This window comes from Sander lucioperca, chromosome 2 (assembly GCF_008315115.2).
Source record: "Sander lucioperca isolate FBNREF2018 chromosome 2, SLUC_FBN_1.2, whole genome shotgun sequence".
Classification (NCBI taxonomy): Eukaryota; Metazoa; Chordata; class Actinopteri; order Perciformes; family Percidae; genus Sander; species Sander lucioperca.
The window spans coordinates 8,388,224-8,411,762 of NC_050174.1; the positions used below are offsets into that span (position 1 = coordinate 8,388,224).

General features: G+C 41.0%; 1 protein-coding gene and 1 long non-coding RNA gene across 3 annotated transcripts in view; both read left to right on the plus strand.

Annotated features, from left to right (window-relative positions):
- Window positions 1-23,539, plus strand: part of fbxl17 (F-box and leucine-rich repeat protein 17) — a 240,534-nt gene that overhangs the window by 213,658 nt on the left and 3,337 nt on the right. For both annotated transcript variants that reach the window (XM_031305466.2, XM_031305467.2), the window contains exon 10: window positions 5,522-5,664. In XM_031305466.2, the coding sequence (XP_031161326.1) occupies window positions 5,522-5,664 (143 nt within the window). The remainder of the gene's footprint in view (window positions 1-5,521; window positions 5,665-23,539) is intronic.
- Window positions 6,979-9,403, plus strand: LOC118493118. Its single transcript, XR_004895084.1, has 2 exons — window positions 6,979-8,622; window positions 8,666-9,403. It is a non-coding gene; the product is annotated as an uncharacterized LOC118493118 (long non-coding RNA).

Genomic DNA, 23,539 nt, shown 5'->3' on the forward strand with positions numbered 1-23,539 from the left:
TGATATGGGAAAGTAATAGGTTATGAATCTTTGTCTAGAGATAACGTAGAAGTTAATGGAACACCAAAGATTGAGGGTTTTACTCGGTTAATCACCTTTGCTCGACATTTGTCACCTTGAATCCAAACTGAAAGCTATGAGTAGCGCCTTACACTTAAAATCTTATATTCGGGAAAGTCTAACTGAAAGAATTGCAAGGCATTAGCTGGAGTAGACAGATTTCCAGCCGGCCAGATCCTGGTTGGGCCAGTCACAACCGTTTATCTCATATAGGGCGGGTTTGATATAGTGACTGACAACTAGCAGAGCCTTTGCGCAAAATACATGATGACCGAATTTTTGGATCGCTCACCATCACGCTGAGGACACTACAGCAAGCATAACACTAGCTTAGCTTATAGGAGCGCCTTTCAGGCATTTTTGAGGAAAAAAAGATTGCTGCAGCTGATGTGGAACTTTTTGTTGAAGTACTATTTCCAAATTTGGATGGCAATAACAGCAACACGGCACATTCACAGACATATTGATGCTACACCATCATCTCTGCACGCTGTAGTCTGTTTACATTTGTCCGTCGCTCAGCGCTAGGTTATATGTTTTGTTGCTCTGACTGGTTGTAGGTCTGTCCAAAGGCATTTTGATCTACGACCATTGATAACACCACTTGGATATTGATGCAAGTCAGGCTAGCAAGGTATACCACAGTGAGCAAGTTGTAGGCTCTAGTTTTGAGATAGGGATACCGTTCCTAAAGGCACTAAATGGTCCATGACACTCTTTATATTGATCAGTTGATTGATTTATTGTTCAATGATTGATTGACAAGAAGATAAATTGGCCCAAAATCCCAGGAGATGCTTAAATAAACTGGAGCAGTTGGTTTTAAATGTGATCCCCACCTGTTTCCCCTATGATGACATAGTTTTATCCCCAAATGACAGATTTAGTAAAATACAGGTGAAATGTGCCATGTTAAAAATGAATGATATCTCTCTGTCTCTCTCTCTGCTTCTTTTCACACTAAAGAGGGAGTGTGTACACACACACACACACACACACACACACACACACACACACACACACACACACACACACACACACACACACACACACAGAGCCAGATCCTAAAGCCATTTTCAGGCAGGGCAGCAGAGTGTGTCCTCATTACCGTCTGTGAGTGTGTAGTCACCACTCAGTCACAGGTCCTGCTGCCAGAATGGGATTTTCCCCTCTCTTCTCCTCTGACTCTTCCCCCTTTTTTCACCTTAACTTCTCTTGCATGTCGCTTCATCTATTTCTCAGACAGAAAATCATTATCAGTCAGGAAAGACAATTTCCTGCTCCTATGGCCCCTTAAACACCGCCAGTCAAAAGTTTATAAAACCTTATATTTAAAAAAATGTTTTGTTTAAATTTCAGGTAATAGCATTGTATTTTAATAGCAAATGCCCTAAAAGCGAATTGAGAAATTTTGAATAATTTATTTTAGTTTTCATTAAAAATAGTGCTTAAGTATTAATCAAATTAAGTGCACATTATGTATGCATACTAAAAGAGCTCTGTTTGAAAAACATCCTGCAGGTGTTTCCAATAAAATATAAGCCTATTTTTTGTCATTTCTGTGATACCTAGCTCTGCTTATACTTACAATTACTTTAGATTAAACTAAACGTGCAAAAATACAGGGAGTCTAAGTGTATTGTGTTCATCTGTGTGTATTTATTCATATGTAAATATACAAATATATACTAGTCTTTTTTATATACCGTTTTACTATTTTATACCATGAATAAATAAACCACCTTCACACATTTTTGTACGTTTTTATTCGCTCTCTTCGAAAACAAAGGCACTGAGCTTCAGTTGCACTCTCTATCTCACAAGGTGAACAAAACAGTTTGACTGTAGTTAAAAGGTTTCCCTGAAAGCTCTTCTCCTTTGCAAAAGTAGCCAACAATTTCCATTTGCTACCAGAAGTAGTTGGGGTTTACAGTCTCCTGATAGAGGATCAAAGGGAGAGGGAGAGAAGCAGAGCACGCAGAGGGATATTAGACTGTAATGGCAACCAGATGAGCTTGTTGATAGAGTACTAAACATGTCTAAATAGCTTAACACTTGGCTCATTCTGACAAAGGCATTATCTGACTCTCCAGTTGACCAACTTGAGAGCATAACAAAATTATGTTTAGTGTTATTTGCTCTTCTTTTTCTCCCTGCAGCTATCTCAAACTGCCACATGTCTCCTTCTATAGAGTCTGGAGCCTGTAATTCAGTAATTTAGTGTAGGGAGGTTGTGCGCTTTGGTGAGTGCTGCACAGTAATCAGGAAATGCATGGACAATGTATTCACTTGCACTTCTTATACATTCACCATGGTAGGCATCTGTCTGCTTCGATCCTCTCACTTTGTCAGGTTGAAAGAAGTAACGTTGAAGTGGAAGAAACAGGGACTTGGTGGGGTTGGTGAAGGGGAAGTAGAGGGAGTTCTGTTGTTTAGTTCGGTTAACTGCGAAGCTCTCCTCTTTTATTTGATCTCCCTGCTTCTCAGAAAACTCACAATCGCCCTGCAAGGAGGTTTTAACAACAGCAATATGTGCGTCTTAACATCAGACGAGAGGTCTGAACCCAGGTAATCGAGTTTGGGATCGTGTGATTGGACGTGACAAGGGGAAAAGGATGACTACTTGAAGTATTTCCAGTCTCAAAAACACTCAAGCACACATACAAAAACACAGGCGTGTCCATTTTTAGAATACTTTACCAGGTCACCACTAGTCCAAAAGCAACATGGCTACTTCGTATGCTGTTCACCCATCTGGCCTGATAGAGCCTCTTCCCCATGGTGCCGTTTTACATGAAACATTCTGTAGCTTCAAAGCCATGTTACTGCCTGTTCAGTCATAATGTGCCATTATGCATGGCATCCAAGAGCATGCTGGAGCACAAAGGGAACCACATGTGGAGCACTCCAGGTGCCCAAAGCTATATGTTAAATACTGTACACTGTACTGTGTGTGTGTGTGTGTGTGTGTGTGTGTGTGTGTGTGTGTGTGTGTGTGTGTGTGTGTGTGTGTGTGTGTGTGGGAGATTCAGCATTACATAGCTCCAGCTGGATAGAAGGAAAGAGGGTTAAATACAGGCACTTGATTCAAAAAGCATGAGATTATTCATTTCCCTTCTCCAGTGGGAGCAAGCTTCTGCGCCACAGTGTAAGCATATACATGTACACATGCACACTCTTAGACAGCATGACAGCAGTGACTTTAACAATCTGCTGATTGCATGTTTTTAAATACTGTTAGATGTGGAGGTATTCTGACAAGAGCTGGTAATAAAAGTGAGAAAGGGAGGGAAAAAGAGATTCAATATGAAAACAAGTTTGTAATGACAAATGTTTCCCTCCTTGTTGAAGTGGAGACGTTTACTTCTCAAGCCTGTTTGTAAAAAAGTTTAAAGTAAAATGGATTACTGCAAATGAAAAAACAACATTAGGGCTAAGTTACTTTTTTAAGGTGCTGTCACAGGCTTTCTCTGTTTTTACCCTCATTCTTTCATCTTTCTCTCATCCCTCGCTCCTCCTCCTCACTTCCCACTCTCATTAGTGATGGTTGTGAGAGAGGGGAGAACAAAGCCCTGCCAATCGATCACCGAGCAGCACTATCAATCGACTGCTGGAGCACGGGTCTCCTCCATCTGCCCAATTGATGGGTCAAAGATTGATGAGAAAGATTGTTGTCTCTCTGTGTGTTTCTGTGTTAATGCAACAGAGTGTGTCTTTATTTGAGACTGATTACAAAAGATTTAATCTCATCTTGTTTGTCTGCTGCACATTTTAATTTGAAATAAATTAGGGCAGTATCAAAAGAACATCACGTGTGTGTGTGTGTGTGTGTGTGTGTGTGTGTGTGTGTGTGTGTGTGTGTGTGTGTGTGTGTGTGTGTGTGTGTTAGTTAGGGCTGGGCGATAAATCGATTTTATCGATTAACTCGAATGTGTAGTTAACGTCGATTTGTTTAAATGAAAATCAATTTTCTCCTTAACATCCGCCGACGCTCCCCTCTGGGCTCCCATAGCTCCGAACGGGCTCAGCCCTCGCCCCACGCGTTTGCCATAGAGATACACAAACAACATGGCAGCGACAGGGACTAACATTAATTCTTTTCTTAACTAGTAGTTTCATTACTTACTTATCTGTAATCTCCGCCGAAATGACCGGCAGCTCACGGTGCTCTGTCCCCGGCTGAGAGTCACCTATTCTCAGATAACTGAACCACCAGCTACCGCTGACCTAAAGGACCACCATGCGGGGCACCAGAGGCGGTGTTGAGGAACTCTTTTGCGGCTCAACACATCTACTAAATGCTGCTGATACGACCGAGCTGTGATGGAGGTCTGTAGCGGCTTAAACAACTAGCAATCGCCGCTCTGTAGCACGGCACTCCTCTTCGACGTTTGTTTCTACCGCTAGTTACTACGAAGGAGCTTGCTACAGGTATGCTACATTCAAGAGACCATGGGATGTTAATGTACGTTACTCAGAAACAGGTGAAAATAGGGGCAAGGTTGCGCAATAACGTTAAAATGATTTGAACTTTTAGCGAGGAACGAGAAGTGAATTACCTGTATGTGTGAAAACAGCTTTATCTCACGCATCCGTTTGTTGTTGAATATATAGCACCCCCCATCCAAAAAAAGGGAAAACACTCAAACCAATTTATATTTCCACAAAATTGGCATGAATAATCATAATGGTATACATGCCCCATGTGTGTGCGTGTGTGTGAGTCAAAACAAAATAAAGTTAGAACTTGTTTTGAACAATTTCTTTGTCAACTGCAGATTGATTTTAAGTAGGGGGAGAAAAAATCGATTTAAATCTTAAATCGGATTTTTTTGGAAAAAATCGGGGATTTTACTTTTAGGTCATATCGCCCAGCCCTAGTGTGTGTGTGTGTGTGTGTGTGTGTGTGTGTGTGTGTGTGTAGGTATGTATGCACACATGCTCCGAGGTGTAACAAAGCCCCCAGACACTGACAGATATTTTGTTTCAGTGGTTACTTTTTACTCTGACACTGTTTCAGCAGTTAAACACACACACACACACACACACGCACGCACGCACACACACACACACACACACACACACACACACTGCTGAATTAAATCATACACTGGCATGGAGTCACACTTTACCCTGGCACGGTGTCATTGCCTTTCAGTGCTGTGACTCATGCCAACGCTCTAATGGATGAATCCTGCAGCAGTCTGAACAAATATGGGTGTGTGTGAGATTTGTATGTATGCATGTGTGTGTTTCAGCATGTTATAACCTGTGTGTGTAGGTGTGTATATTTTCAAGGTGTTGTACAAACATTGGAGATATGTGTCACAGCTGGCCAGATGACTTTCCCTGGTTTCATCTCGAATTTCTGTGTCTCTCTTTGGGAGGCCGATGCTGCCACATTTGCATGAAACAGGTTGTCAGACTAACACCTTTTCTTGTTTCTCCCCCACGTCCACAGCTCTGATAGCCATTGGCCAGTACAGCAGTACCATAGAGACTGTGGATGCCGGCTGGTGTAAGGATATCACAGACCAGGGAGCCACACAAATCGCTCAAAGCAGCAAGTCCCTCCGCTACCTGGGCCTCATGAGATGTGACAAGGTAACAAGGCTCAGCCCATAATGTCTGCTGCTGTCTGGTTTCCTGACAGTACGCTATACTGTATATGTGTAACACACTCTGAAAGATGGAGATAGTTTTTTTTATGTGATATGTACTGCAAAACATGTTGGGGGTAATTTGCAGAAGAAGAAAAAAAATTGTCCGTTTAATGATAATTATCATAAGTTGCAGCCCTACTTTAATACAGTTTTAACCACACTTTTAAGTTTTCTTGTGGGTGTGTGTGTGTATGCATGCCTGTGCACATGTCTGATTGTACCCCTGTGTAGAACTAGGCAATAATACAATATTTTGTTATCAGAAAAAAACATGCATTGTTAATAAAACTATTAAAAAATAGATATCATTGTAATAATACAATCATATGCAACATATTTTTAAATCCAATATTGCCAGAAAGCAGCCCTATTAAATATGTGCATAATGCCCATATTGGCCCCAGATACAGTTACCTTGGTATAAATGGTATGAAAATGATAGTTGACAAATTGTCATCTTATGGTATATATCAATTGCTTAACTCTGGTGCACACACATAAACATAAAGACGCTATCAAAGACACACACATGAACCCTCAGAAGATCCAGGCTGTAGGGCAACCGACCATGATAAGTATCCAGAGGAGAGCGTGTGGAGTAGCTAAGCCACTGCCGCCTGTGCCCAGTATGTCCATGAGATCAGCCGGTTGGGTGATAACAGAAGTAAAGTGACATAATGACCCCTTTCAGACCTACTTGCCTCTGGGTCTGAGGGACGATCTTTCCAAAGTTACCCTCAAACTCTCATCTGATCTCTTACCCATCCAATCACTAATTTTTTTCCATTACCATTAGGTGGTACCTGCTCGACTCGCCTCGACTCGACGCACTGTGCGTCCGTTTTCCATTGCAGATTTTAGTACCGCCTCAGCGTGGCTGGTCGTCTTATATAGCGGCGCCGCAGTAAACTGCCGTGACCGAACGCGACACACACACAGAACATCGAAGGTGTGTTGTTGTTGCCACAGCCAGAAGACACATTTTCTTTCAAATGAAGCTGGAGGCAGCAAAAAAAAAAACACAGCTGGCTAAACTATTTAAAAATGGCAGGTTTGTTCAGGACACCCCCGTCTGTCGCTTTCACGTCACCTTTTGGTATCGGCTCAGCTCGCTTGGAATCTCGACTGAGGTGGTACTAAAAAAAGTACCTGTTAGCAGGTACCAGGTACTTTTTTTCGTAATGGAAAACCAAAAAAGGCAAGTCGAGGCGAGTCGAGCAGGTACCATGTAATGGAAAAGCGCCATAACCTGATGGAAGCACATTTAGTTGTAGTGCCATGGTAACAACTCCACCTCTCCATCTCTCCAATTGGTTCAGTGGAGCTCCTACCACACAGATGCAACCACTTAGTGTGGGATCATTCAGTCTGACATGAGTGGGATGAGGGCACACAAGAACGGGAAAGTGAACAGCTGCCTTAACCCAGAAACTTTTGCCTGCACTGATATTGTACAGCCTGGTGTCTTGTAATGTAGCCTGGTACACAACACAGGTCATAATCCCAATGGTGGTGGGCCTATGGTGAGTGTAACAGTATGTTTTAATGAGCCTCTCGTTTTCAGATTGAGGCTAAATTTTACATTTGGGTTTCGGCCTGAACACATTTAAAAGCCTCTGCTGTGCAGTCAAAAGTGCAAGTAGAAGTTGGCAGAGAAGAAAAGGAGGGAGGAGAGATGTTTGACTTATAGTGAAGGCCTTTCACCAGGTTGGGAACTCATCGTTTTTATTTCTACATTATAAAATCAGTGATATCTGCCTGGGGTGGCCTCAAGGTTGACCCTATAGATTTTTCTGATAAAAATGCCTGCCCGGAGATCGTTAACTGCGACAAGAACATCAGTGTATCATATTTATCTATTTATGCTGTAATGAAATTAAAACATATGAGGGTCTGTCAGTGACCTCATGTGTAAGGTCTTAGTGATGAAGCGGCGTACTCAGTTCACATTATTACAGACGTGAATGTGTATCTATCATATTTATCTAAGTGTAATAAAGAGTAACTGCATTACATAGCAGGTGATCACTTAGATTCCATTTTCATTTAGTTCCCTCCTGCCTCGCCGACTCAGTGACCCAACAATCGATATCTACAGCCATGCTAATAAAAATCTGTTCTGGAATGACCTACATCTTTACTGGAATAACACATTTTCTGAGTTTCTCTCCACCTTATGCGTTCATGCTCCTGCCCTTCCAACGAACAAATTCACCCATCCCCCTGTCCTTATTTATCTTTCCATCTCTTTCTTCAGATGTGATATTCATACTCATATTTTAGCCTGGAGGATAGAAAGATAAATAATTATTCTCCCTCTGCTCTGAAGGGGGAATTTGGGGATGACAGAGCTAAATAAAGCTGTAATTGGTGTAATTAGAGTTGTAATGGAGTGTGAATCGAGTAGAGAGAAAAGTTTGACAGTTTCCAAGGTCAGGTACATTACCAGCTCTGAATCACAGAATTAATTCACTGCATGCTTGCCCTCTTCACCCATTTCTCTGTTTTCAGTCTTTCCAGTCCTAAAATTGTGTTTAGCATTACAAATGAGCCTGGAGTGCTGGTGAGGACTGTTCAGGCCTGTGTGGGAAAAAGACCTTTGTTGTTACGATACGATACAATATAACTTTATTGTCCGTTTACACAAAAATTATTTTTGCGTTCCCGAGCAGCTCCGCTAAAAAAGAAAAATACACACAGATTTAGACAACAATTACACATATAGTGCAAAGATGAAAACACATCAACAGCCATGACAACAAAACATGTTTCATGATATCCTTGGATTCAGATCTTAATTGGCAACACATCGATTTTGGTTTAGCAGCAGGATAGACTGATGTATAAAAGAGTTCTTAAGTCTGTTGTATCTAAACGAAGGGACTGTTAGAAGGCAAACGTTGGTATTCAGAGTTTAAAACCGGCATTAAGTGAATGAAGAGATACTGTTAGCAAGCCTAAGCATGCTCTTCTTGTGGGTTGTTTGAAAGGAGTGTGCAACAGGTTGACTAATAATCTTAGCACAAACTTTGAGTTGATTGAAGCTGTTTTTCATTATGTTAGGTGTGAAAGGGAGATATAGTAGATGAAGTCAGGTTTCAGGAGGAGAAGGAAGAGAGCGAAATTCGCTCAGAGGGAAACAAATAATCAGAAATAGGTTGTTATTACCGAGGTCACGGAGAAAATGAGAGCTACAGAGCAAGTTAAAGAGGTAAAAAGGTGAGAGGCAGAGAATTGTGGTTATCCTTTAAGTCAGCCCAGGGGCAGCAGTAGTGACCATGTTCTGCCTTCTCCAAACCTACTCTCATCTCTCTCCTTCCCTCCTTCCCTCAAACCTCCTGCTTTCCTGCTTGCCTCTCGAGATTCTTCAGTCGCCTCAACTAAAGATCAGTGCTTCTGTTTTCTCCATGACTTTTAAAAAGAATATTACATGAATTTACATTTAGAATTTACTGTACAGTCCTCTCCAAAACAACTCGCAGTTAGGGGCTGGATATCTTTATCAAGTCCACTGTGACAGGGCCATTATTGGCTGTTTTCCAATTTGGGTGTGTGACTTTTCTGTTGTAGAACTAAACCCTTTAGCCACACTGCTGCTTAATTTCCTCTCTTTGCTTGAGGATGTCAAGTGACTTCAAAAATCTGATCAAATGGCACACTACAATTTGTAAAAAAAAAAAGAAAAAAAATGGTTTCAATGTAATCTTTGCACCAATTATAATAAGTATATTATATAAGTGCTTCGACCACTGCTTGGTGAAAATGTGATAGGTTTCACAGCGGTTGTAATCTGTGTTGCATGCTGTGTCTCTGAAATTAACCAAATCAATATTTTAAAGTACTTTTCAAAAGGCAGCGCATTCAATTTGGTTGTGATTTTCTTCTGGTTTGCATTTGACATTTCGGCCTCTAGCAATGTTATCATGCTTTATCTGTGTATCACAGCAGTAAAATCTGGAGGCATGTCCAATTCAATCTCAGGGCAAACTAATCTCATCTCTGCACTTAATGCAGTTCTGGGAAAATGCAGAAGCTGGGGGATAACTCTCAATTCCACTAGGTTCCCACATAATGAACTTGTGCAAATTACTTAACTTTAAATTTCTCTCAGCCACAGCATCTCTTCTTTATGTTGACAATTCCATTTGAATTTTTTTCCTCATGCCTCATTTTATTAAATTCCCCATTGTTTAAAATAAGATGCAAGGCGTAGCTTTCTCTGTGCATCTGTTTGTATCTTTCTTTTCTCAGCATAGTGTTGATAGCATGAATGACCAGCATATAAGGTCAGCAGTACTTATTACATATTTCTTCTGTGCTCTTAAAGGGTAACTACAGTTTTTTACAACCTGGACCCTATTTCTCTATGTTTTTGTGTCTAAGTGACTGAAACAACAATCTTTGACATTGGTCCAGTATTAAGCAAGATCGCTGCAGTCAGCAGCGGCGAAACAAGCTACAATGTAAGTTAATAGGGCAATTGTCCATCTTGTATTTACCTTCACAAAAACTGACAGGCTCAGATTAATATGCTAAGTGTTTGACAACATTATGGAAAGAATCCCTTCAGAGATAGACCTTTACAACCTCTTGGAGACCTTTCTGTTTAACCAGAAACAGCTCTGAAGTCGCTAGTGCTAAACCCACCAGACTCCATTACTTTTAGTGTGTAAAGAGCCAACATATTTTCACATGTATATCGGTAAACTATGTGTTTATTTTTAACCAAAACTAGAGTTGCGATGGTTGGAAATGTGGAAAGATGACCCAAATCGCTATTTCGTTTCTGTCGACTTTGAATGAAGTGTATTTTACGATGCTAAAATGGGTTTAGCGAACGCAATTTCGAGGATGTTTTTATGTTAAAAAAGGATCTTACTCTTTAACAGAAAAGTTAACCTCCTTAGTAATCCTTACCATAATGTTGTCAGACACTTAGAATATTAATCTGAGCCTGTCAGTGGCAAAACGAGCACTTTTGTGAAGGTAAATACAAGATGGACAATTGCCCCATAACTTAGATTGTAGCTTGTTTCGCCGCTGCCGACTGCAGCGATCTCGCTTAATACTGGACCAATTTCAAAGACTGTTGTTCGCATCAGTCACTTAGACATAAAAACATAGGAAAAACAGAAGTTATAGAAATAGTTACCCTTTAAGTTGTTCAACAACTGTATTAAATAATACATTCTATTATAAAACATGGGACAAGAACAGGAGTAGATTCCAGGCAAAACCACTTTACTTTAGAATGTGTTATCTAGATTTGGATGGTATTTTCTTTAATTGGCCTAACAGTCTTAGCTTGACCCTTAACAGCCTCCATTTGTTTAGCTCAGTCCCAGGATTTACCCACTTGAGGAACCATCTTAATATTTACTTGCTTGTGCTATAGGCACATAGTTATTTCTCGTAAGAGCTGTGTTGACAGTGTTTTGGACATATTGCAAATATTCCAAAGTTAATATTTCCCTTACAAGGACTTTGCTTCGTTTCTGTTCAGGATGTGTATGTTGCAGGAATTTAGTACAAATAACTGCCATACAGGTAGAAAAAACTGGCTAGTAAAAATGTCACAGTAAAAAACACATAGCCTTATCAGCATCAGGGCTAGTCTAAGCCTGTCTACCTTACAGATGTTCAGGTAACCTCTGCAGCCTCCATTTGGCTATTTAAAATAAATCATGGTTTGAGTTTCTCTCAATTTCTTCCTCTCTCCCTCCCTCACTTTTTTCCTTCTCCCCCCACAAAGCTTCCTCCGACACTAAGTGATGTGGAGTTAGGTTTCAGACTGGGTCCCGTCAGTCTTAGACAAATACAGTTTTGTGATAACCTTGACACACAGTGCGGACAACCCAGTCAGCTTTCTGCCTCGGCAGCGCAGCTCGGCCTGTGTAAATTTGTTTGGAATTGTCAAAACGCTGGGAATTTTAATGTAACAGCTTCCCTGAATGTCGCAGGACTTAGAAAGTGTAGAATTCATTTAAGAACTGTTAACAAGATCCATCTGGCTCTCCTCATGTGGAGCAGTGTGAAAGATTGATTTCCTTCGTCACAGTTTATACAAACGTGCTTCCGTACTGTATACATTTTAATGCCAGGCAGCCTGAATTTTGTGTCCGCTGCCATTTTGGAATTTGAGATTTTCTATAAACTCTGTACAAACACGGACCTAGCACAAGCACAGATCTGAGTGAAGTCTATTTGTCAGAATATTTTCTTATTTAGACTCCTTTCAGTAGCTGGTTGATATACATTTGTAACATTAAGGAATGTGTGCGTTTGTCCCACTGACTTTTTTCATTCCTGTCTGTCTGAAGGATTTCCTTTGTGTCTCTCAGTGTGTTAGTACGTGCTCAAATGCGACGTATCTGTGTGTAACAGTGTGTGTTCTCCGAGAGGAATTTATGTTATTTGCTGTTAACACAGCTTATAATAGAGCATTGAAATCAGAACCCCTCCAGGCCTAGGCAAATGGCGTGCTCCGCCTGCCTCAAATGATTACACCCCTCTGCCCTCAGGGCCAAACGACCCTGTTCTGACGAGGGGAAAAGAATGCGATTGATCCAGACTCGCCCAAAAATAATCAAATCAATTCATTTGCAGTGTTTGAATGCAGTATTCAGCTGAAAGACTAAAGGAAAAAGTGCCTTAATCTTCTGAAAAACTGATCCTCAGCATTGCCGCATATGTTGGTGTGTATGTTACTGAAAAGCCCGGCTCTCCAGAGTTTTCTGTTAAATGTTAGGTCCTCTCTGTGGGAAGAATTTATCTTTCTACACTTTTACAGACACAATGGAACATTATGTATTAATCCAGGCCAAGCTTACGAGTAGTGAAATTCAGAGGTAATTTTCAACTAAAATTATGGCGACGTAGTAACAATATTCTGCGCATTGGACTGGGCAGACACAGAGACGCTGAAATACAAACACACATAAACATGTCAAACTCACAGAAATACACCAAATGCTAATGATGTAACATGTATAGCTTTTTTTGGGCTAACCCCAAAGTTAAGACAAGTGTCCAGACACAGGGACAGGGATCCAGCGGTGTTGATTTGTACCAAAGCACAATGTGCAGTATAACTAATTGTGCTCTTTATCTTGACAGTGTTTTCATATGTCTCCTCTATGCGTTAAGTTGCTGTTTTCTATAATGGGCCCTCCTGGCCACTGTGAACATTTAAAGCCTACATTCTCTGTTGATGTATTACTTTGGGGATGTTTAAGTTTTTCAGCCTCATTGGAATGTTTTCTTTTGAAACATTTTTACAGCTTGTTCACATGTATGTCTTTTGTCCTCTCATCTCATCCTGTCCATTCCCTCTCCTTCCCATTTTTTTTTTTTTTTAAGATTATTTTTTAGGGCATTTTGCTGCCTATTTTTGACAGGACACTGAAGACATGAAAGGGGAGAGGGGGGGGGGGGGGGGATGACATGCAGCAAAGGGCCACTGGTCGGAGTCGAACCCGGGCCCGCTGCGTCTAGGAGTAAACCTCCTTCCCATTTCTATTGTCTCCGTCCTCTTCTCCTTTCTCCTCACCTTTTTCGCTTTCCCTCTCTCCTCTCTTCTCATCTACACCCCCCCACCCCCCTTTTGCTTCTTTTCCACTACTTCATTAGAGTGAAAACAAATGGGCAGTCCAGGTTGTGAAACAGAGAGAGAAGCAAACTCCCACTGTCAGCACGAAGCTGGACTAGGAAAATAATGACACTGACTGCTACTGGCCCCTTCAGGGAAAGCTGGTGGAGAGAGTAAGAGTTATCATAGTAATGGAGGAGACGAGGGGAGAGAAGAGAAAGTAAAATGAGGGCTGTGCTTGAGGGGAAAAAAAGAACGGGAAAAAGATTTAACGAATGACAGAAAATAAAAGTAAAATTAGATTAAAGGAAACAATGGAATGAGTGCTGGCTAATGCCTTTACAAATGGCCCCCAAAAAGTGTTTTGTGTAAGCAGTTTTGAGGTGTGCTCCCATTACCTGAACTGAGGGGGGAGTGGCGTTTAGGGAACAGGTATGAGCACTGCTGTACCCCTGGATAGAGCAACCAGACAGACCTTGTTAAAAGAACAGACATCCCAATCAATATAGTCGTTCCACTGGTGCATCCAGCTGCTGGGGACTATACACAGATAGGCACGGCACAGCAATTTGCAGACATAAACAAGGGCCTAATTGTTCAGGGCCTGGAGGTTTGGAGTGAGGAAAACAAAGATGAAGTATAGTGAAGAGTTAGGAGGCATTTTAACTCTCATTTAGGAAATGAGAGTTTGGGAGTTCAGCAAAACTTTCTTTGATGTTATTGTGAATGGCAGGGATTCTTCATTTAAAGGCTGCTAAAGCGAAGGGGAATTAGGAGAAAAATACTGAATGCGCAGCATCATGTGTACGACAGGCAGGTTCTCTGGTTCCTATTTTCCAGGCTTTGGTCAGACTTGAATGTTCAAAGTCGAGAAAGTAGTTTGAAAGAGTCATTTGCTATTTGTGATTTTCAGTGTAATCTTGGAGTCTCATCCCACACAGAAGAGTTGTATTGATTGGCGGTCTTAACTGAAGCCGCCTCCTGATCATCCCTTCATCTTGTTTCTAAAGGGCACGAGCTAGGGACAGTGAAGGAAAGAGGGTGAAATAAAGTGAGACATCAACAGAGTTCACCGAGTATCTGAAGGGAATCACAGAATTGCCCTTCAACAAAAATCTACCAGACACACACATGTAAACCTGACCTCACCTGGCTCACATACACTCACATAGCGTTTCTTTCCATCTTGTCCTCACTTTATTTTTACCCCCTTTCCCTCTTTTTGTCTCTCTGTTTCTCCCTCCCTTACCCTCCTCTAAGCAAGGACAGCCAAGGTCTTTTGAATTTTGGATGCTGCTCACATCTTTTGTTCATTCAATTAATTCATTCAAATTGCCCCTCTGTCTTGTCTTTCGGCCTTCTCCCCCCTTTTTCTCCTCCTCCTCCTCCTCCTCTTTCTCCCTCATCCAGTGCTGTTTACTCATCACAATGGAGGTCAACATAATTTCATGGAATCATGGACAGACAGTAGACACGACTCAGTGTGGCCTGGAGACTCAGACTTGCCAATCCTTTTTTTTTTTTTAAAGATTATTTTTTGGCCATTTTCGGCCTTTATTTTTGACAGGACAGATGAAGACGTGAAAGGGGAGAGAGAGGGGGAATGACATGCAGCAAAGGACCGCAGGTCGGAGTCGAACCCGGTCCCACTGCGTCGAGGAGTAAACCTCTATATATGGGCACCCGCTCTACCAACTGAGCTATCTGGGTGCCCAGACTTGCCAATCCTGATATGTTTTTGGGCAATAACTAACGTCTGGCTCAATGTGTTTTTCATTCTCTCAGGCATTGAGACAGGCCACAGGAGGTCACAGCCCATTTTCAGCCTGCAGGCGCAGTGTCTGACTATATTGGTGATGAATTAGCTATTTAATGCTAATGACAATGAAGCCCCCCTCACCGAATGGTGTGTCTGTACTAATTTAATACATCCAGATGAGCTTGGTAAATTTTGGGGGGTATTGATTAAGCCTCTGATTGATGTCCAGCTTTATAATTGATTGGAAACAGAGTAGCCAATGGATGTAAAGAGCTTTGAATAAGTTTTGCAGAGGAAAAGTGGGTTGCCAGAAATAGTGTCCCTATGACCTGTGGCTGCTTAGTGAACATTTGAGGGAAAAAAAAACCCAAGAGCAAAAAAATCATCAGGCTGTCAAGATTTGTGCTTGTACTGACAGCGAATAGAACAAAGGCTGAAACCTGTGTACTAACGGTCTTTTGTTGAGCTTTTAAATACAGCAGAGCTTGACTTTAATTGCAGGTTTCTCATTTGATTATTCAGAATTAACCCATCATTCAGAAGAATCACTCTGCAGTAGGTGGTGGCCACACGTTAGGCTTACAGATGAGATCACTGAACGTTGCTCACTGCCTTATGTGTAACTCTGACTAGGGCTCACTATGGCCAAAATATGGTAATTTTCATATCTCGATAACGATATATATTACATTAAAGGTTTTCTGGTAATTCAATAAATAAATTGTCTATATGAAATAACCACATGGCGAAGCCTATTTTTGTATACTCTGTATGAATTAAATACTTGACAATTGAAAAGTAGTAGTAGAGTATTTTCTAATTTTATTAAGAACTTCAGTGCAAAATGAACAAAGCTTCGTCCAAATGACGTAAATATGGCTATAATGCAGTTCGGCCACTGTTTTTTTTTTTTTTTTTTTTTTTACATTGCAATAGAAACGATACCAAACGATGTTTGTTTAAAATATATATATATATATCGCCCAGCCCTAACTGACCAGCTTACAAATCTAATCCAAGCTCTCCTTGCTCTAAAGAGTCACAATTAATTTTATATCATAGTGTTCTTTCAAAGGATAGGGTCAAGCTGTCCTTATTCTTTATTTATGCTGAAGAACAAGGGAGTCATGCAAGGCAAAAACATAAAGCACAGTAGCTCTGTTGTGATTATCTTTAAGGAATTCTGCTTGTGTCTGACCTCCAGTAAGCTGCTCTGAAATGTGTCCCTATTATAGTGTGTGTGTGTGTGTGTGTGTGTGTGTGTGTGTGTGTGTCCACCTTACTACATTGTGCTTTTTGGCATTTGAAGAGGAAGAAGTGGTCTGAGTTTACAGGGCATTCAACAGGTCTGTTATTATCTTGTTGCACTCCCCCCAGTGACAACAATATATTACCTTGACTGGGACATGAGCTTACCATCTCTGTCTCTGGTTGTCTCTCTGTGTTCGTCACTCTGTCTCGACACTTTTGTCTCTTTCTTTCCCCTGTGCTCTTTCTATTTCTCTTTGTGTTTGTTTTAACAATGCCATCAATTTAAATACTGTACATTAAAAGTCAAGTGATGCTAAAGGTTATTTCTGGGACCATTGGATTTATTTTTACTCCAAATTTGTCATCTGTTTGCCAGATTCACTGTGTGTGGTAAAAGAGCTGAGAGTAGAGGTCTGCATTGGTCCGAAACTTTGGACCCAATCTGAAACATACCGGTGGAAAACCCACCTGAACCCAAATTGCTTAAATTAATATTAATAGAAATAAATAATAAATAATATTATTCAAGAAGAAAACTCATCTGCAAGGGACTTGAGGACAGTCATTCCAAAATAGATCCAAAATGTGGTCTACTCGAACAGACCACTTTACTTTTCATCTTCATTTTCATCTTTTCAGCTTCAAAAACCAAATCTTCTGTGATCAGAGCTAATAGAGAGACCACAGGGATCTACACAGGTGTTAGACATATTGACCCACGCCCCTAAGATCTGCTGCAATAGAATGGGACCCTACCTGGACTCGATCACCGAACATCATTTTGATTCGGGCTGATTTGGCCAATTGGTAACTAGGAACTAGTAACTAGTGGATATGTGATAACTATCTTAGAGCAGCGTATCATTTATTTTATTGGTTGATATTACGTGTATGACGTATTTAGTGAAAAGATGAATAAATCTATCGTATGATAATATCATATAACCTACTGTACCATATTTGTGGTTGCACCCATATTCTGGTGACAGTTTTTCTTTACTCCAGATAATTAAAGCATCATTTCATGCTATGGTGTGGCATGTTTTACCCTTACAGCAATTAATTAGAAGTATTAAATGCTAAAGAAAAGGAATGTTATGAGGGTGATTGCTACAAATGAAACTCTATGGCTTACCAGGTTAATTAGCTTTATTTTAGTTCTACCAAATAGATGTAGCTGTGATAGTGTTTTACCGAGACAAACTAATAAATTGTGGAAAGCCTCTTGAGTTATGGAATGTTTTCCTCCAGTCTGCAGAGATAAGAAAGCCGGCGTAAAAAGCGGGATTGGGCTGAGCCTTGTACACATTCCTTAAGTTACCTTTGTCACGCATGATGGAGTGTGGGGTTTACAAACCTGGCCTCCAGAACCTCTTTCTCTGACCCTGTTCAGTTGAGCCCCTATTCCTCTGTGTGTGTGACTGTATGCACTGACACCCTGCTTTTCAGTTCTGCTGCTGTGTGATATTGTGCAGGGATGAGGGTGTGTGAGCGGGACCAGACCTCAGTTGTAGCAAGCAGTGCCTGAACTGGTTTCTAAAAGTACATTCAGAGCCATGCACTGCAGATTTTTGTGAGGGTCGCTTGGCTTTCTGAGACAAAATCAAAATGTTTGAGCTCAGGCTTTCCTCGGTAAAGAGCAGTCTGTTCCTTAAGCTTCCAAGCCAATGCATCGATAGTTCATTTAGAAATATTGAATCCTTCAGAATAAGTTTGTGGCGATCTCTTTTCTGTCCTTACACTTCTGAAATCCTCTGCTTTCTTTCCTTTCTTTTCTATTCATTCCTCTTTCCCCTACTTCCTTCTCCCTCTTATCCGAGACGGAGAACTATCTTTCAGTTGTCCAGTCACTCGTTTAGAAACTTTACCACTGGGGCTTTTCCTCTGAGCAGTTTAAAGAAGGCTATAAATCTGGCCTGTTTAAATCCAGACTTGTTTAAGCTGCCTTTTACTAAGACCTGATGCACTGCATTCTTCTGCTGCCTAAACAGGCTTTTTAAACATTTACCTCAAATGTATTTACTGGTTGACTGATACACTCTCTACATGGGAGTAGACAGGGAATGGGGGGTATTTGTCTCTCTTTATGGGCCTGGGACTAGCAATGGCTGCCACATGGCCAAAGAAAATGTAGGGAAAGTAGAAAAAAAGAAAGAAAAAAAGAACCCTGCAGACCTGTGCTCAATTTACTAAAAACACAGAGGAAATAAAAAGAAATAGGGCAATTTTCTGTTTTCTGCATTCATTTAAATTCAGTTCTAAATTGTTCAATATCAACAGTCAAAGTTGTATTGCTCTTTTTCACGGTCATTGTTATTACATACAATACAGCCCTCAGTGGGTTTGATATATTCAGAAGGAGCGAAAGGCCATATTTTTTTAAACTCTCTCCCTCTCGCTTTATTCCATTTCCCTCCCTTGATTGCTCGGAGCACTCAGAGGGTGTTCTCGCCATGCCGGTCTAATATGATATGCATCTTCGTGTTTGTGTATCTGATTATCGATTTACGACCCTGTTCTTCTTTTTCCCACTGAGAATGTGAACTGCTGCTGCATTAGTCATATTTACGACGTGTTTTATGGCGCTGCATACTAGGGGAAGGGCCCAGTGCTTGTGGTAAATGTATATTTTACGCAGTGATAGAGTGCATTTGCATCAGAGGATCAGACTTAAAAAAGAGCTCACTGTTAAGAAAGAGAGCACATAAGAGCACTCCCAACAGAGAGCAGAGGTCAGCTCTGGAACTCGCCGTCACTTACCTTCAGCCGTCACATGTGAAAGTTGAGGAGCGGTTGTCCCCAGCCGCTCATACACACAACCCTGTAAACTATTCATGTTTACTGTACAGCATGTTTGAATAAAAGGTGCTTTTTGCTGAGCAGCATATCAGACATGCATCTTTTTGTTTTCCCCTCATCTCCCTCTCGCCCTCTCGTAAACCCTGACAACGGCACATTACCCGTCACCATGCATTACTCCACACTTAGATCTACAGGGCTGCATCTTTGATGTTAAAATGGGGGAAAATATCATAAGTATAGGCCTTGCTCCAGATAGCAGTGGCTGCACTCCCAGATGCTTCTCAAAGATTAGAATCATCAGTGAGTAGTGAGTATGCTCTATCATATGGCTCTCCGACAGACTTGGCAGCAGGTTGGGAGGAGGGGTTGTACAGTACAGTACACTGGATGAGGACTCCACGGGGTAAAAAAAAACCTCCCTGCCTGAGCTGTATTTCTAAAGCACCATTCCTGACACCAGAGGCCCCAGTGTTTTCCTGTAGCATTTTTAAGCCTATGTTGCCTAGCAACACAATATCTTCAAGCACAGTTTTGCCCAGAAACAAAATTACACTCTAGCAAGAAACCGCTGAATCACCGGTTTTCAAGAAGTCACTGGCACAACCGCTGCAACCAGAAGACTACCCTCTGTGCCAGCCAGTTATCCACAGCATTTGGTCTGACCTTCATGTCTAACATCAGCTCTGAGCCGCAAATACCAAGCAGGTGTGGTGATGTCATCACGTCTCGTTCAACATACCACAGAGCCATGCAAAGGGCACAGAGCCTTGTTTTGGAAGAAGGATTGTAGCTGTGAACTCTGGGAACTTGCTAGGAGAGGGTTTTCCTTTAAAGAAGGCAGTTGTTTTTAGCCCTAAAGAGATTTACAGTAACTCAGTGGAGGAGAGTTAATGGATGTTGTGATGTATAAATGCCTCTGTCAACTGATTTTCTGTCAACAAGATTTTCTATGCACCGGCGATAAATATTTTTAAAAATGAGCGCAGGCATATGTCATTCTAAGATGCCAATTAATCAATCCAGGGACAAGGAGTTTCTGTGCTGTGTTGTAACCATTTAAAATGCATACAGGCTTGGATTTGATAAATAGTAAAATCATTTTTATTCAAGCTTGATTGGCTTTTGCCTCTGCCATAATAAGATTTGAATTCCAATCATTTGAAGCCTGTTGCATGTGACAGTAATTACATTTAAAAAAATGTAAAAACTACATATGTTTTGCAATGTTTTTACTGCACATACAGTATTATCAACAAGGTCAGTGCAATAGTTATTCTTTTCATGATTTCGATCAAAGTGATCTTGTTGAAACTCAAACATTTAGCGTTGCCACAACCAGCAATTAGGATATGATTCAGCTCTTTGATTGGGAGTCATTTTGTGTGAGCCTTGTTTGCTCAGCAAGTGGAGCTGCAGTAAATTAGCATTAATGAATGTTATGGCCTCCCATCACATTGACAGGTCTATTCTTTAGATCTGTTTTAATTGTAATTAAGCCCTGATTAACGAGCTGGGGGATATTTCATTCTCTTTTCAAGAATATAGCATAATATGTTATGAAGGCAATCAGGGGTTTGTCATTTTATCTGCTAATGAGGCTCAGCTATATGTCAAAACAAACTTAACTTGTCTTTGTAGTAGCAGCATTTGGAGGCCTCGGTTAAGCAGCTCTTCTGCTCCTGCTTTGGTCCTCTGTGAAAGCAACATGCGGCCATCTTTGTAGGCAAACTACAGGTGTTTGTCTGGAAACTACCGCTACTTAATTAAGGCATTAAATGTCCCCCAAAAATAATGAAATAAAACCCAGGTGTGAGGTTGATCCAGCATCACATAAAAGCTAGTCTTGCATTGCCAGTCACCAATCCACACAGCATTCTGGGATAGGAGAAAAATTTGCTCTGGTTTATTGCCATTTCTTTACACCAATCACAATCATCTTGGGCGGTGCTAAGCGCTAGACGCAGGTATGGTGCCTCTGCAAAATAGACTCGGGACAGAACTTGTTTTGGTGGAACGTGCACATAGGGAGGTGAGCTTGAATTAAAATGGCTGTTGAGTGTGTGATGGGAATTATTTTTAAGATAAATATAATTTGGCTGTCGGTTCTAGCTCGGAGGATGTTTCCCGAATCGACCGGAGTTTAGAATACCAACATAAAGAAAGCGGAAGGTGAGGAACATCTGGCCGAAAATGAGGAACATCCGGCGGAACCTCTGGCGGCACAGGAACTATCCCATAAATAAAACGTAGTTGACATACAGTAGACTACATAAAAGCTAACAATCACTATTTGGAGCCAGTTGCTAAATTTGTTGAAAAGGATCTAAGAGTCGACAGAACAGTCAGTCAATGAAAAGCTCTCGATTCATGATTCAAGACAGTATTTTGGTCAGAAGCTCGGGTCAAATCCTGGAAGAGGAAGCATTAATCCATAAACCACTGTTTATTATTTAAATTAACTTTTTTTTTTTTCTTTTTACAAAGGATGAATATAAAAAACGATGTGCATTAAAAGTGAAACAAAAACAGAATTTACGTCCCGAAAAATAACCATCTCAGCCTCACTAAACCATCAAGAAGCAGAAGATGTAGCCCAGGAGTGGCCAACCAGTTAGGTATAAAGAGCCACAAAAAAAAACGCACCATAGCAAAAAGCCACACAACACATGCACGTCCACACTACAACAGCAACAGTGTCTTCCAGATCTGATGACAGTCATAATCATAGCAGTTTTCATAGTTTTTTCTCACTTAGATTGACTCAGTGAGAAACCTGACAGTCTTTGTTATCCACAATCCTTTTCAGGTCTTGCTTGAACTCGGTTGTGGCCACTCGAAGCAACTCTCTCACTCATTTGTCACTAAAGGGGCTTTCAAACAATCGGATTCAGCAGTGAAAGGGTTAACGAGGAAGGTGATCTGTGGCCGCTGTTTTTCCTCAGGTTGCAGAATCTGTCCTCAAAACTCTGCTGCATTATTTTCCATTTTAAAATAATTGGCAAATGTATTGGCAGATGCATTCAAATGTGTTTTTTTTTTTACTTATCTGAAATACTGTATGTTTCAGAAAAGTTAAAAACAACAATCAACCAATGACACAGCCCCCAGCCACATAGTAAGAGCCTCACAGGAGCAGGCAAAGAGCCGCATACGGCTCACGAGCCACAGGTTCGCCACCCCTGATGTAGCCATATAACAAAAAACGACTATGGCCATTTTTTTACCTTTTAAGTTACGGCAACTTGTCAAAATCTCTTGTCATTAGTCAAGGTTCCATCCAAATGTAATGCATGGCAATATCCTGAAACACTGTTGTATTAATGCATCAGCCTTAATGAATCATTGATCACAGCATGGAAAGTCTTGCTGGAATTTTCTCATTTCCACTCTTACCCGCCAGTTTAATGCACCTTTCAGCAGCTACTGTTTCAAATTTAAAAGCCTTCTCCCAGTCCCTGTTGTATTTATCCTTAACACTGACTGGAGAGAGAACTGAGGCAGGACAGTTTTTTGGCTTATTCTCAGACTTTACTCGCATCGTCTGATCAGAAGAAAACAAAAAAGAGATAAAACCAAATATATAAATATATATACTGTATATATATATATTGACCATGCGATCTTAATTTTATGTTATTTTTCCTGTATCGACAGCATCCTGAAGCCTCTGTGTGTTGGGCATAAAGCACCCGAACTCCAGCTTGCTGTGTCTTTTTTTTTTTGCAATCAAAAGGAAGGCTGTTGTTGTTTTTTAGTTTTCTTGAATTCACTTGTGCCGTGCAGTTTCCATCTTCCTTCTGTGACCTGAGAAGTATCGGTGGTCTGTCCACTCAATCACACTTATTTCTCTCTGATTCTGCTGGTTTTATACAGACTCTGTCTGTCCATTTGTTTTCTCAATGTCTCTATTTGACAAGGAATTGCTGATACCCACCACTTAAAGAAATTGTGTTCAATGAAGAGAAAGAAGGAATTAGACAGAAAATGACAACCAAAGCAGATCATAAGCTGAGCAAGAGCAACGCTTACCCGGCAAGACTTTTCTTCCAGAAAACACAGAAACCATAGGGCTCTCGGGCAATGAGCTCAGGGAAAACTGTGAAACACTTTATCACTGCTTTGGCAACAACGGATGACTGTGTGCTCAACATGTGTGTGAGTGTTTATACATCATTTCCCCTGGAAAGTGTCATGCTCGCGGGTGGGCGGGGGTTGGTTCTGGGTGGGTTGCAGTTAACCCCTCAAGGTCTCCAGGGTTACTCTGCCTCTGCTCTTTGTCAGATTCTCAGGCTTTTTTCACTGTTGGCTCTCAGTGATGGTGTGACAGATTGTTTGACTGGCAAAGAAGTGCAGGAGTGGCTATTAGCTGCTTGTCTTCCTAGTCCTCTGAGAGCATGAAGGCCTCATTAGCCTTGT